The sequence below is a fragment of the Myotis brandtii genome, unplaced genomic scaffold, assembly GCF_000412655.1.
Source record: "Myotis brandtii unplaced genomic scaffold, ASM41265v1 scaffold215, whole genome shotgun sequence".
NCBI lineage: Eukaryota > Metazoa > Chordata > Mammalia > Chiroptera > Vespertilionidae > Myotis > Myotis brandtii.
In genome coordinates this window covers 979,317-994,289 of record NW_005358043.1, presented here as the reverse complement: position 1 = coordinate 994,289, position 14,973 = coordinate 979,317, and the positions used below count along the sequence as shown (strand labels likewise).

Genomic DNA, 14,973 nt, shown 5'->3' with positions numbered 1-14,973 from the left:
CCGCCCACCTCATCCCATCCCCTCAGCTTTCAGAGTCATCGGGGAACGCGAGTGGGTGAAAGGACTCAGCGCTGCTGCATCTCGCGCCACCGCCTCCTCAAGCGCCTCCTCTGTGCCGCCTCGGATTCAGCACTGGACAGCTCCCGCCCCATTCCCAACAAATAGCGGTCGGCTGATTGACAGAGGAGTCGACCACACAGGGAACAGGACGACTTGAAGCCGCCCTACAAGGGTTTGGTTGCGGCCAAGCTGCCTCTTTCAACCAGCTTTCCTCCCGATAGCAGGGAGAGGCAGGAGTGTGGTTTGTGGGCAAACCTAAAGCCTCAACGAACCAGCTGCCTGGCCCTCTGGACCCCAGAGGACATTCGTCTTAAAAGAAATCTTCGCTCTGTGAGGCTGGCTCCTGCGCTCGCGGTACCGGTCTGTGTGTGCGCGCGCTCCGCGCCTCGGGCGAAGCGAACCGGGAGGAGGAGCCGAGCCTGGAGGCGGGAAGGACCTGCCGCGGGTGAGATGATGGAGCAGCGTTTTCGGTGGCCGCGGCGGCAGCATCAGCAGCACCAGCTCTTGAACACACCTCGATGAGAACGGCGGTGGAAGCGGCCGAGCAGAAAGACGTAAGCAGGCTAACTATAGCTGCCGGGAGCCAGAAGGGAGGTAACCTGTTCGGCTCTAGGCTGCGAGGTGCGTAAATCCCCAGCCGACGCACCGCGGAGCGGCTGCAGCCAGCGTTGCCACAGGTGATTCGATTTCCTGTGACGGTAGCTTAGCCAGTGGGCCAATTTCGAGACAGTCTTATTTTGAAGTCCTTTTCGACTGGGTGCCATCTGGAGAAGGCGGAAGACTCCTAGGCAAAGTCTTACTGTGGATACATTGACGACCAAAATTTAAAAAGTGACTCCTCCCCTTACCTCCTCTCCTGTTTGAGAGAGAGGCAGATGGGAGCCATGGCTTATCCTTTACTTTTCTGCTTCCTGCTCGCTCCTCTGGGACTGGGAGCTGCTGGTGCCAGCCGCGACCCTGCGGGACGGCCGGGTTTCCCTCGAGAGAGGACCGTGAGGGCGAAGCAGCACGCCCAGCAGCCGGCTCGAGCCTCTGCCTCGGACACCTGGGCTCCCGGGAGCCGCTCCACCGACGGCACCATCTTGGCGCAGAAACTCGCCGAGGAGGTGCCCATGGACGTGGCCTCTTACCTCTACACCGGGGACTCCCTCCAGCTGAAGCGAGCCAACTGCTCCGGCCGCTACGAACTGGCGGGCCTGCCGGGGAAGTCGTCAGCTCTAGCCAGCTCCCATCCTTCTTTGCACGGGGCGCTGGACACGCTGACACACGCCACCAACTTCCTCAACATGATGCTGCAAAGCAATAAGTCGCGGGAGCAGAACTTGCAGGACGACCTGGAGTGGTACCAGGCGCTCGTGCGGAGTCTCCTGGAGGGCGAGCCCAGCATCTGCCGGGCGGCCATCACCTTCAGCACCCAGTCGCTGTCCGCGTCCGCGCCCGCGTCCACCCCGCAGGTCTTCCTCCAGGCCACGCGAGAGGAGAGCCGGATTCTGCTCCAGGACCTGTCCTCCTCGGCTCACCACCTGGCCAACGCCACGCTGGAGACCGAGTGGTTCCACGGCCTCCGGCGCAAGTGGCGGACCCATGTACAACGGCGGGGCTCCAATCAGGGTCCCCGGGGCCTGGGCCATAGCTGGCGGCGCAGAGACGGGCTGGGAGGGGACAAGAGCCCTGTCAAGTGGTCTCCGCCTTACCTGGAGTGCGAGAATGGGAGTTACAAGCCCGGATGGCTGGTCACTCTCTCCGCTGCTTTCTACGGGCTGCAGCCTAACTTGGTCCCGGAATTCAGGTAGGGAGGGATAAAAAAATGCCCAAAGCACATCCTTCCTTCTAGTTTCGTGGGTGGGTGCGCGTGTGGGGAAGGGACACTTGGATGTGACACTTACGCCTCCCACCCTCACAGCAGAGCCTGAGGCTGAGCGACACCCCACGGGGGCTCCTGTGCTTGGGGACTAGAAGCGCCTCACGTTGGTCAGTTTCAGACACAGTGAAAGCTTCTCTCAGATCAGTTTCCCTGCAAGGAGCTAGGGACTGGGGAGTGGCGAGAGCAGGGGTAGAGCTGAGAAAAACCTTTGATGTCCCACCCTTTCCTTCAATTCTTGGAAGAGCTGAGAGCAGCTGCGAGTTCCCAATCAGGGGTGATGCTAGGAACCTGGGGGGACCTGGGGAGCTCCCTTGTGCCTGCTAGGCACCCAATGGCCAGCACCGGATGCGAGAGAAAAGGGACCCAGAGGAGAGAGTCCCTAATTTCTGCCACTTCAGAGTAGCTTTGCCTGCTTCCTATGCGTGTCGTTTAGGGCACCGGTCTCTTGTAATTAAAACAGCGCAACCCCCTTGGCAGTTCTGCTCCCTCAGCAGTGAGTCAGACGCTCAGCTGTCTTCAGGATCCAGACTTTGCAGTTTGGTCGCTCCTTCTCCTGATTTCCCTGCTCCCCCAATCCACATCCCCTTCCTTGATCCCCTCTCTCCTGTTCTCTGTTCTCCGTGTCAGGCATACCTGAAAGTTCTCCTGCCCTTCACATTCCCCTGCATGTCATGAAGGAACCTGGTTGCCTTATTTTAGGGAGGGAGGGAGGGAGGGAGGGATTCTTCTGACTGAACTGACTCAGGGACCTAGGAGGGAACTTATTATGTATTTCCTGCCTCAGGGTATTGCATGTGTGGGAAGATGAGAATTTGCAAATTAACAGGTGGTAACTTCTGCCCTGGGAAGAGCCTGATCTTTGAGGTGAGAAACTTCTAGAAGTAGCCCTTAAGAGTTCATGTGAGGAAGCAACAGAGAGAGCAGAAACTCCAAAGAGGGCCACAGATTGACCAGGATCCTCCCCAAATCCCACAATGTAAGGCTCTGGAATGGGTGGTGGTGGTGGTGGTGGTGGTGTGTGTGTCAAGGTTGCTTCTGTATTTTTTTGGGAACCTGGGCAAAAGTGAGAAACATGTGTGTGTGCGTGTGTTCTAATGCTTTGTTTGGCACAGCAAGGGCAGGATACTGACTGGGTGAAATATACCAGGATGAGTACTGGGTTGGCAAATGGGGGAGTCAGAAAGCTTCTTTGTCTTGGTACTGTCATTTACTGCTGAATGACCTTAAGTAAGATACTTAACCTTTCTGGGCCTCAGCTACTTATCTATCAAGTCAGGAAGTTGAACTAGATGGTCTCTAGGAAACTAGCAGTTATAAAATTCTGTAGCTTTTAGTGCTGGCAACACTTGAGAAGGCCTAAATAAAAACAACAACCCCCTTTGATTCTGTATGACCATATTAGGTGTGTGTGTGTGTGTGTGTGTGTGTGTGTGTGTGTGTGTGTGTTTTCTATCTCTTTTAAAGATCTTGTCTTAAACCAGAGTAAATCTTTCCTACTTTCAGGATAATCTCATTTCTTCCTGACTTCTGCAGGATCCTATTTCATAAAAGCTGATCCATGCTTTGAATCTTTGCCATGTTATTTGCTCAGAATAGGAAAGCTAAGCAGATGCCATTCACTGCCCATAAATTGTGACCTTCAGATAAACCTGAAAAGGGGGTCCCATGTCCCAGGATCAGTCAACCAAACTCACTCACTTCCTTCCTTCCTTCCTTCCTTCCTTCCTTCCTTCCTTCCTTCCTTCCTTCCTTCCTTCCTTCCTTCCTTCCTTCCCTTTTTCCTCTCTCCCTCCTTTCTTCAACATTTACTTTATGTCAGGCTCTTTGCTAACTGCTTTACATATATCATCTTAATTAATTCACACAACAACCCTATGAGTTAGGGTTTGTTAGTTTCTCTATTTTACAGAAAGAGAACCTGAAGCACAGGGAGATTAAACTTCTTTTCCAAGAAGTTAAGTAGTAGAGCCAGTGGTTACATCCTTGTAACCACTATGCTAAATGCTGTCTTTTGAAGGTGTCCTAGGTTTGCTACACGTAATATAGTTGCTGCATAAAAATATGTGTATTTTTAAGCATCAGACATGAGACTGGGAATGAGAGCCATTCATTTTCAGAATGATTTCTCTTAAGGCTCAGAAAGCATAGGTTACCTAAATCACCTCAGTGCCTCTGCCAGCCAAGATAAAAGGCAGAGGATCCAAAGGGTCTGAGGCTGTGAGGACTACATGCCCCCTACCTATTTTTTGGACTGCATTCAGGAAACAGTTTCCTCTTGTGGAGCCTCTTTAAGTGCTTTCATAGTCATCAGTGATGTTCTTTAGCCAAGGCATGAAGCCAGGCCATTTAGTGTCTGGCTTTCTACAGAAGCTGGCTTGTCCTGGCAGCATGCATGAAGGGCAGAATAAGTGCTCTCATGTGAATGCTTTTGCCCCATGTCCTCTGCTTCTCAAATGCTGTATTGAGGATACACACAGATGTTAATTATAGGAACTGCATGAAGAAACCTTAAAGAGATCATCAGATGGTTCCTCTGTTGTTTCATAGATTAAGACACAGAACCAGAAAGGTGAAGTGCTGTGTCCAAAACTCATGTAGTAACAAAAGAAGCAGAACGCAGCACCCTGGTTCACACTAAGATTGATATGTATATATCTTAATCATATTTTTTTTGGCTCTCTGGACTTTTGTACACAAAGTATGTTGGGGGACATAGTTTACTCTATCATCTTTTAGGGAAAAAATTAACCCATATAACATAGCTGTTAAGTTTTAGGGAAAATATTACATTATTTCACACATTTGAAATAATATTTAAATGGGCCATTTTTGTTTTTTCATACTCACAAAAAGCAAAGGTATTTTGTTGATAACATCTTATCATCTAAGATGTGTACTCTAATATTCTAAAATACGGATAAATAATATTGTATAGGTCTGCCAACAGTGTAAACCTGAAATGAATTTTCGGGAAGTCATGATTAGGAGCTCTGCTCATGATTTTAAATACATTTGAACCTATAGAGTTATTTGTAAAAAATCTTATCTGTAATGAAAAAAATCCATTAATAGTGGCTTCCTTATGGAAGAGAACAGGAGGAAAAACTTTATAGTTAAAATTTTTATTTAAGATCAGTTAATATTTTCCCAGGTCTTGCTTACAGGATTCAATCATTTAAATTACATTATATTTTATTTTTTGAGAATGTAAATCCAAAACATGAAATTCAAAGGCAATGTTAGAACATGGTCAACTACCTTCTTATATTAATGTTTATCACTGTAAAACACCTCTCAGAGGTTTTATTCCTGTTTCAGAATGACACAAGTATCTTAAATTTTAAAGTTTAATGTGAGATTCACATGGAAAGAAAAATTTATTGTTCATTTCTTTCTTTTCAAAAATGCTATTAGTTGCTCTAACTAAATGCCTCTTGAGTCTTTTGTTACAGTCATATAGTATAAACATTTTAATTCTCATCTTCAATCCTAGCCAAAAAAAACCCAAACAAAAAACAACCCACAACAGAGTAATAATTTAAGTTATATTCTAAATTATTTGTATTTATGACATTAGGTTTCTGATGTCCTGTGTAGAGTTTTCCTTAAAGTTAAGCGTTTTGTTTTGCATTGAATTCTTTCTTTGTGTAACTTAAAATACTATGCAGTTGGTCCCATTCTGCTGAAATCATAGATACTTTTCCTGTGGTAGTTGGAATTGTTCAGTGCCTAGGATGGGTATAAGGTACTTAAGGGTTTGTTGAATTTAAATTAATGTGAAGGAATCTTTGGGAATTATTATTTATTGATGAACTTAAAGGTTCTTTGGAATTAACTTGTGTTATTTTTTTTCATCTCATTTTATTTTTTTAAATATATTTTTATTGATTTCAGAGAGGAAGGGAGAGGAAGAAAGAAACATCAATGATGAGAGAGAATCATTGATTGGCTGCCTCCTGCATGCCCCTCACTGGGGATCGAGCCCACAACCTGGGCATGTGCTTTTGATTGGAATCAAACCCGGGACCCTTCAGTCCGCAGGCTGATGCTCTATCCATTGAACCAAACTGGCTAGGGCTTATCTCATTTTAGAGTGGAAGAAATGGAGACCCAAAGGGCTAAAGCAGGGGTCCTCAAACTTTTTAAACAGGGGGCCAGTTCACTGTCCCTCAGACCGTTGGAGGGCCAGACTATAGTTAAAAAAAAAACACAACTATGAACAAATTCCTATGCACACTGCACATATCTTATTTTGAAGTAAAAAAACAAAACGGGAACAAATACAATATTTGTATTTGCATGTGGCCCACGGGCCATAGTTTGAGGACCCCTGGGCTAAAGGAATTTGCTAGAGTGGCACAGTTCTTTAGTGGTAGTTTGGAAACAATGGAAACCATTATATATTGAGCACCTATTATATGTTTGGTGTTTTATATATACCAGTACATTAAATTCTTAGTACTCTCTGGTAGTTAAACTTCAGAAAAGTTGAGCAACCTGACTGGCATGGCTCAGTGGTTGAGTGTCAACCCATGAACCAGGATGTGGGGCATGCAGGAGGCTCCCAATCAATGATTCTTATCATTGATGTTTCTATCTCTCCCTTTCCCTTCCTCTCTGAAATCAATAAATAAAAATATATATTAAATAAATATATATTAAAAAAAGGTTGAGCAACCTGACCAAGGTAACATAGCTAGTAAATTCGGGAGCCTAAATAAAATTTATATCTACTTAGCTATGAAGCTTGTATTGTCTTTCTACTACCTTATGCTGCTATGTCTTAGCAATTTTGTTTTCACCTACACATAAGCACAGTGCCTGGGGACCTGATATTGATAGGGGAGTAACATGTTGAGGAAGAGGAAGCTAAAATGTCAGACCTGCTGTTTGGTAAAAAGGCAATAGGGCAATGAAGGAATGATCACAATATTGTGAAGACCCCTTTTTAGATGCTAACAGAATGAACATGGTGTCACTGATTTGTTTATTCCTGAGGGGGTCACTTTATCTCCTTTACACACAATACACCCACACACTCCATCAGTGATTCCAATACAGATATCTGTTTTCAACAAAAAAGGGCAATTTGCACAATATAAAAGAAATGACCATATTGCTCTAGGCCAAATATTTCCTATGTCTCTCTTGTAGGTCATGGTAGTGGTGAAGAGGATAGCTATAGGGACATCACAGAGATTTTACCTGTGTGATAGATCAATGTGTTTTTAGATAACTTCTATCGAGTCTTTTGAGTCTCAATTATTTCATCTCTAAATTGAATAGTAAACTGTATCTCCTTTGCAATTTCCTACAAACTAATTGAAGACTTGTCATCACATAGGAAGTTCAGTAAATATGCTGTATTGTAGTTTCTGTCTTCCCAAATACTGTCTGAACACAAATGTTCTTAGTTTAGCTGTATTTATAGTAATTTATAATTTAAATGATGGTTTTGTTTCATCCTTAATAATTGTGAAGGCTTGTAAGGATTGTGGATCCTGGTGGAAATAATGGCCTTAGAAACAAATGTTGGCCGAAACCGGTTTGGCTCAGTGGCTAGAGCGTCGGCCTGCGGACTGAAGGGTCCCAGGTTCGATTCCGGTCAAGGGCATGTACCTGGGTTGCGGGCACATCCCCAGTGGGAGGTGTGCAGGAGGCAGCTGATCAATGTTTCTCTCTCATCGATGTTTCTAACTCTCTGTCTCTCTCCCTTCCTCTCTGTAGAAAATCAATAAAATATATTTTTTTTAAAAAAGAAACAAATGTTGGCACTAGCCTGGGCCACATCCTTTACTTATGGTGTTACTATGGTCAGAAAGTGCCTTTTAATCCTCAGTTTGTTCATCTGTAAGTTGAGGAGGTTGGACTAGGTGACCTGTAGGGCTCCTTATAATCCTGAAAGTCTAAGATTATGCACATCATCAAATGTGTCGCTTTAATTTTTAAGTTTTGTTTGATTATAATGCTGAGATCCATTACTATATGCTCATTTAAATGCAGATCATGTATATATATGTACAGAGTTTGACTTTATCATGGTCATTTATTCATAAAATATTTATAGAAAGCCTTCTCAATGAACACTGAGTTAAGTAAACACACACAAACACACATATGCACACACATTAAAATGAGAACTCCATTTCAAAATAAAAATAAGCATGATCTGAGTTTCCAGATCTTAAAAGATACCCTAAATTACTTAAAGTCAACATACTGCTGTTTCACAGGTTTTCAAAGAAAGGGCCTCAGTATACCTGTGTTATTTTCCACAGGATAATCAATGTTTAGGCATTTTGGAGCGCCTTAATTACTCTTAATAACAACCTGTTTCAATTTCCCTCTGTAGTTGTCCTTGAAATTTCAAAAAAGGCTATTTATTTTGGTGCAACAGTGGTACAGCCTTGCCATTTCTAGAACAAGCATTTGGAAGCAGATATGGGCTTTTGAGGACTGCTAAATAAATAATAAGAGTATATGCCTACCCTATGGAGAGGGAACAGGTGCCCTCACTGGACTGATTTTATAGCCTCAGCTGCTGGATAACTTAAATTTTACTTTCAACTTCAGAAAGGCAGCAGTCTGTTGCTCCCTGTCCAGGATTTTAAGGCTACTCTTTTCCAACATGCACTGTGTTTTTGATTATATTGTAACACTAGAGGCCCGATGCATGAAATTCGTGCAAGGGTAGGCCTTCCTTCCCAGGCTGCCGGCACTGGCTTCCTTCTGGCACCTGGGACCTGGGCTTCCCTCACAGCCCTGGCTTCATTCGGAAGGTCATCTGGAAGGACATCTGGTCTAATTAGCATATTATGCTTTTATTATTATAGATATTGAGATGCCAAGAAGTGTGTTGTTGATTTATTTTCACTTGGTTGGTACAGAATCATTAGGGCTTTGTTTGTTTTCTTTTCAGTTCTGAATTGGTATTCACAGCTAAACTACTAAAACAGTACATTGAGATTTTGATAATGTTGGCAGCTTGATGGCCATCATGTCAAATAGGCAGTCCACTGGTTGTGGGGAGAGTTCGTAGCCAACAGCATTATTAAGCTTCTTGCCCAGCATATGTATTGGGGTTGGTTTTACTGGTCTATAGCTTTATTTGCTTTTCAGCTTCTAGTAAAAACAAACAAACATGTCCATATGTCATTTCTGCTTTGGCTGGGCATTTATGCATCTAAGTTTTTCTTCGTACAGGGAAAACTTTGACCTGTAGAAATGTTTAGGTGGATAAGCTGTTCTATGAAATGCTTTTTCAATTTAGGAAAGGATTAATCCTTTTGGCTAAAAGTCTTTCTTAAGTCACACACTTTTTCTACAATGCCAAACTTAGTATAGGAACAAAGACTGGCTTTTCCCCCCAAAGGATATTATAGTGCCTCAAAGCAATCACAGGATACATCTATAGTTGACCCTCGAACAACACGGATTTGAACTTCATGTTCCACTTATACACATATTTTTTCAATAAATACTGTAAATGTTTTTCTTTTCCTTATGATTTTCTTCATTTAAAAAAAATTGTACAAACACAATATATAATACATATAACATACAAAATATGTGTTGCCTTGGCTGGTGTGGCTCAGTTGGTTGAGTGTGGTCCCATGCACCAAAAGGTCCCAGTTCAGTTCCTGATTAGGGCACATGCCCAGGGTTATGGGCTTGATCCCCAGTAAGGGGCATGTCGGAGGCAGCTGATCAGTGTTTCTCTCTCACATTAATGTTTCTCTTCCTCTCTCCCCTTCTCCTCTTCCTATCTCTATAAAAAATCCATAAGAACATATTTTAAAAATGTGTTAATCAACTGTTTAGGTTATAAGTAAGACTTCTGGTCAACAGTGGCTATTAATAGGTAAGTTTTGGGGGAGTCAAAAGTTATATACAGATTTTCTACGCATGGAGTTGGGGGCGTGGTCATGACCCCTACCTCCATGTCGCTCAAGGGTCAACTGTAGTTTCATTACCTTTATTATAGGTAAAATGTATAAAAAACACAGAATTAAATGTGATTTGACCTTCAAATCATTTTCCCTAAACAAAAATCCTATTACCTCCCTTTTTGTCAAAGGCAGTCTCTTTCTCATAGTTAACTAATACTTCTAATTAATTTAGATCCAGTTAATTTTTATTCATTACTAGAGGCCCGTTGCAGGAAGAGATTCTTGCAATAGGCCTTCCTTCTTCTGGCTGCCGGCACCGGTTTTCCTCCGGCACCTGGGACCCAGGCCTTTGGTCTGGCTGCAGCGAGGCTTGGCTTCTCCCCTCCGGCTGCAGGGAGGCTTGGCTTCTGTGCTGCAGCCGCAGCGGAGAAGCCAAGCCTCTTCAGTCTTCAGTCTTCAGTCCTCACTCAGGCTGGAGCCTTCAGTCTTCACTCTGTGCCTGTGTATGCAAATTGACTGCCATCTTTGTTGGGTTAATTTGCATAGTCACTCTGATTGGCTGGTGGGAATAGTGAGTGACACCAATTTGCATGTTTCTCTTATTAGTGTAGATAATATCTGTTGTAACTTTCCCCCATTTAAAAACTATAATTAGATAACTAGTTATCTGTCGCAACTTCCCCCTATTAAAAACTATAACTATAATTTTCCCCATAGAAAAACTATATAATAGATTTTTAAAAAATCCTGTCTAGTCAGAAAAGTATGTAATGTATCTATAACTTGAAAGGAACCTTAGAATTACCTAAGATTTTGGTTTATTTCTTTAAGCTAGTTTTTTCACCATTTATGTGTTTTGTGCGATGTGTATACCTTTTAACATTATTATGGAAAGACTTTTATAGAATAACATAACACATGGCTTTTATCTGAGAAAGAGGAAAAGGCATTATAATATTGAATAATACATTTTGTTTTCAATTCTAAGATGCACCTTTTTTATATTTGATGTCACTCAAATTGGGATGTTTTATGATTGAAGGCATGTCATTTTCAATTGACATACATTTTCTTTCAGTGGTATACAATAAAATAGTGTATCTTTCAGTTAATGGCATTTTATATTTGATTACTATGGTATTAGGAAATGGGAGAATAAATTTCAAGGTCTCTCCAACTATAACTTACCCTCTATAAGTTATCAAGGTGCAGCAAAATATGCATATAAGGAAATGAAATCTAGACCTTCCTGCTGTATATGAATTAGATTGCTACTTATCTTCATAATTTTCCTTAGAAAGACAAGCTATACTAAAACATGTAACCACATTTTTAAATTTTTTAATGTTTTTATTGATTTCAGAGAGAGGAAGGAAGAGGGAGAGAGAGATAGAAACATCAATGATGCAAGCCCCCCTCTGGAGTTTGAGCTCACAACCGGGCATGTGCCCTGACTGGGAATCGAACCATGACCTCCTGGTTTGGGCCATGTTTTCATTTTAATGTATGTGAAATATATAAAACTAGAGGCCCGTTGCACGAAGAGATTCGTGCAATAGGCCTTCCCTTCCCCTGGCTGCCGGGACAGGTTTTCCTCTGGCACCCAGGACCCAGGCCTTCACTCCGGCCAGAGCCTTTAGTCTTCGCTCCGCTGCTTCCTGCCTATGTATGCAAATTAACCACCATCTTTGTTGGGTTAATTTGCATACTCTCCTGATTGGCTGGTGAGCATAGTGGAGGGATGGTCAATTTACATGTTTGTCTATTATTAGGTAAGATACCAGGCCAGAAAAGCTTCAGAAACTTTTATCTTCAGAATAGGTGAGGTAAGGATTATCAAAGTCTTTCCCATACCAAGTGGCAAAGCATTTCACTCACACTGTGGGAAAATGCCTAGGAGAGTGCGAGTAAAAGAGCACTTATAGATCAAATATAGAAAGGAATAGCTCTGTCTTTCCTTTTTAAAGTGCTTAGAAGTGTCAGGGTGGAAATAAAACTTTATGGTATAGCCATGGAATTAGTTTTGGTTAATGAGATTTATGTGGAATCGTGGAGGTGAGAGTTTTTTCTTCCTCTTTTCTAGTCAGCTGCCTGGAATGGAATATAAAGAGTTTGGTTTTCCCTTATTTGATCCTTCAGACCACTGTGTAGAGTAGTGTTTCTCAACCCAGCACTACTGGCAGTTTGGACCAGGCAATCTTTTATTGTGCGGTCTGTGTTGTTCATTGTAAGATGTTTAGCAGCACCCCTGGCCTCTACCTACTAGATGCCAGTAGCAACCTCCCTGCCCAATGTGCAATCAAAAATGTCTACAAACATTGCCAAACATCTTCAGGAGGGCAAAAATGCCTATGGTCAAAAGTTGCTAGAGTAGAGGGGACACATATAATTATTCTATTCTGGGGCTACCTTTATTTCAAGGATTCTGTATGTATGTGTATGTGAATGTATATGTGTGTGTATAAGTTTGTCAAATCACATTTCTATTTATTTATTCATTTATTTACATACTTGTTTATTTTTGGAACATAAGATTAATGCACATATAGAACCTGAAAAAAACAGAATGTGAACTGGAAATTTTTCATGGATCAATGGAGTGTTAAATAATTTAAATTTATACGTCATCAAGGCTCAAAAAGAACTGGCCAGATTATTTGCAGAATCTGTTGCTAACATGGTTTCACTACTTCTATGGTTACAAGTTTTATATTTCAGGTTTCCCATTAAAGTATTCATTTTGGAGAGAAAATGTGTGTGTATATGTGTTTATACATTGGGGGTGATGGCATTTTTGAAAGAAGCCATGTTTTTTTTTTACTCAATATTCTGGAAACACTCCTTTTTGGAGAATTAGAATTTTAGAAGTATACAGGATTTTAGAGATCATATAGTCCAATTTATTTTTGCTTTTACAGGTGAGGAAATTGAGACCCAGGGATGTGGTGACCATATTTTATACTAGCTATGGCTGCAATAAATTGGCAGTTTATTAACAGGCACAAATAAAATGATTCTGAGTCACCAAGTAAATGTTAATTTATGTTCTTTATTCACTGGTCCCAAATCTGGCTGTCCATCAAGCTCACTGGAAAAGTCTGATAATATATTCGCAGGCCCTCCCCAGACCCTGTGAATGAGATAATCCAAGGGATGGGTTCAACAGTCTCATTAAAAACAAAGTCTATGTAATTCAGAAGCAGCTTAAACACAGACTTGGGAAAAAGTAAAAGTATTTGAAGTACTTTTAATCCATTTTACAAGATTTTAAGAATAAAAATTAAACACTGTAAATACTTAGCAACTTCAGCTGCAGGTCGTTCTGGATAGCTGAAGCATTCCAATATTGTGAATAATCCTATTGGTAGGGGTAGAATGACTAGCAGGTTCTTTATGAAGGCAGGGAGATCACAGGCACTCAGCCTTGGAATGCTGAGTCATTTTATTTTGGGTTCTTCTGTGTTTCCTCACCTTTAAGATAGGTGCATTCATTGGAGCGGCTGCCTCTTACTATTATTTGTCTCTTTATGAAAACACTAGAGGCCTGGTGCATGAATTTGTGCATGGGTGGGGTCCGGCTGGCCAACCCTGATCGGGGCCGATTGGGTGGTGCCGGCCGGGGGGAGGGGCCATAGGTGGTTGGCGGGCCGCCCCAACCCCTGGTTGAACTCCCAGTTGGACTCTCGGTCAAGGGGACAATTGGCATATTAGCCTTTTATTATATAGGATCCTATGTCCCCAACCAGTTCTACATGTCCTTTAAGTTGCAAGGACCATATTTTATGAAATCCCATACTCAGTGCCTTGCAAATTTCAGGGAGGTAGTATGGAAGAGAGAAAGGGTTTGGGATTATAAATTTCGATTTCAATCCATGAGCTTCCACTTTCACTTACTGTGTGACACTGGGCAAGTTATTTAACTCCCCCTGTGGCTCAATTTCCTCTTCTGCAACGGGTGTAGAGTACATTGTCTTAAAGACTAAACAAGCTTATATATGTAAAGAGCTTAGCATAATGTTTAAAATGCACTATTCCTTTAAAAAAATTATAGAGTATATATGGTGCTGGGGATATAATACTGAAAAATGACAGACAAAATCCTTGTCCTTATGGATTTTTTTTGTGTGCACTGGGAGGAAGATAGACAATAAACAAGCAAAATAAATATAAGAAATAAGGTTTGATAGAAACAAGTGCTATAAGTAGATAAATAAGATAACATGGCTGAGAGGTAGGGTGGCCTTCAGACCTCTCTGAAAAGGTGACTTTAAGTTATGAAATAAAGGGTGAGAAGGACACAGCCATGGAACAAACTGAGGTAATCATGTTTCAAACAGAAAACAGAAAAGAACAAAGGCCTTGAGATAGGAATGAGCTTTTTTTTAAAAAATATATTTCTTTATTGATTATAGAGAGGAAGGGAGAAAGAGAGAGAGATAGAAACATCAATGATGAGAGAGAATCATTGATTGGCTGCCTCCTGCACACCCCCCACTGGGGATTGAGCCTGCAACCCAGGCATGTGCCCTTGGCCAGAATTGAACCTGGGACCCTTCAGTCCGAAGGCTGATGCTCTATCCACTGAGCCAAGCCAGCTAGGGCAGGAATGAGCTTTTAAGTCCTCTAAGAATAGAAGAAAGTCAGTATTGCTGGAATGTAGTGAGAGGTGGGTGATGAGACAGAAGAGGAGAGTAAGGTATACAGAAGGTGTTCAATAAATGGTTAAAATGTTGTGGTAATATAGAAACAGGTTAAGTGCTTAAAAATTTTCTGCCTCTGTAATAATATGTAAGTTGTGGATGTATTTTCATTTTTTTCCCTTTGGATGATTTTATTATAAAGTTCTTGTTTTATTTTGTCTGCCTATTTATCTTTCCTCCTTTCAGCCTTGGCCTTCCTGCCCTGGACTCCCCCAGTTTCTCTGATGAGATTTTAGTCAAAGAATAAGCTATTTCTCGTTGTTCCATTCTCTCAAATATGAATAGATTAACTGGAATATTTGAAAGGTAAAAGAGGTAGAGTTTGAAAACCCAGAATTTCTTGCAAAAATCAGTGGGATGTTTTTCTTGCTCCCTGACTTAAACCTGTAAAGTGAACCACTTTCCAGACACAGACAGCAGGAGAATAAGGGCAGAGGCACAGCAGATAATCTCATGGGCA

The 14,973-nt window shown here is 42.1% G+C and overlaps 1 protein-coding gene across 1 annotated transcript in view; it reads left to right on the top strand.

Annotated features, from left to right (window-relative positions):
* The first annotated feature begins 51 nt into the window (after positions 1-51).
* Positions 52-14,973, top strand: part of GPR158 (G protein-coupled receptor 158) — a 393,556-nt gene continuing 378,634 nt past the window's right edge. Inside the window, exon 1 of the mRNA XM_005865859.2 lies at positions 52-1,849. Within this exon, the coding sequence (XP_005865921.2) occupies positions 936-1,849 (914 nt within the window). The 5' untranslated portion in view covers positions 52-935. The remainder of the gene's footprint in view (positions 1,850-14,973) is intronic.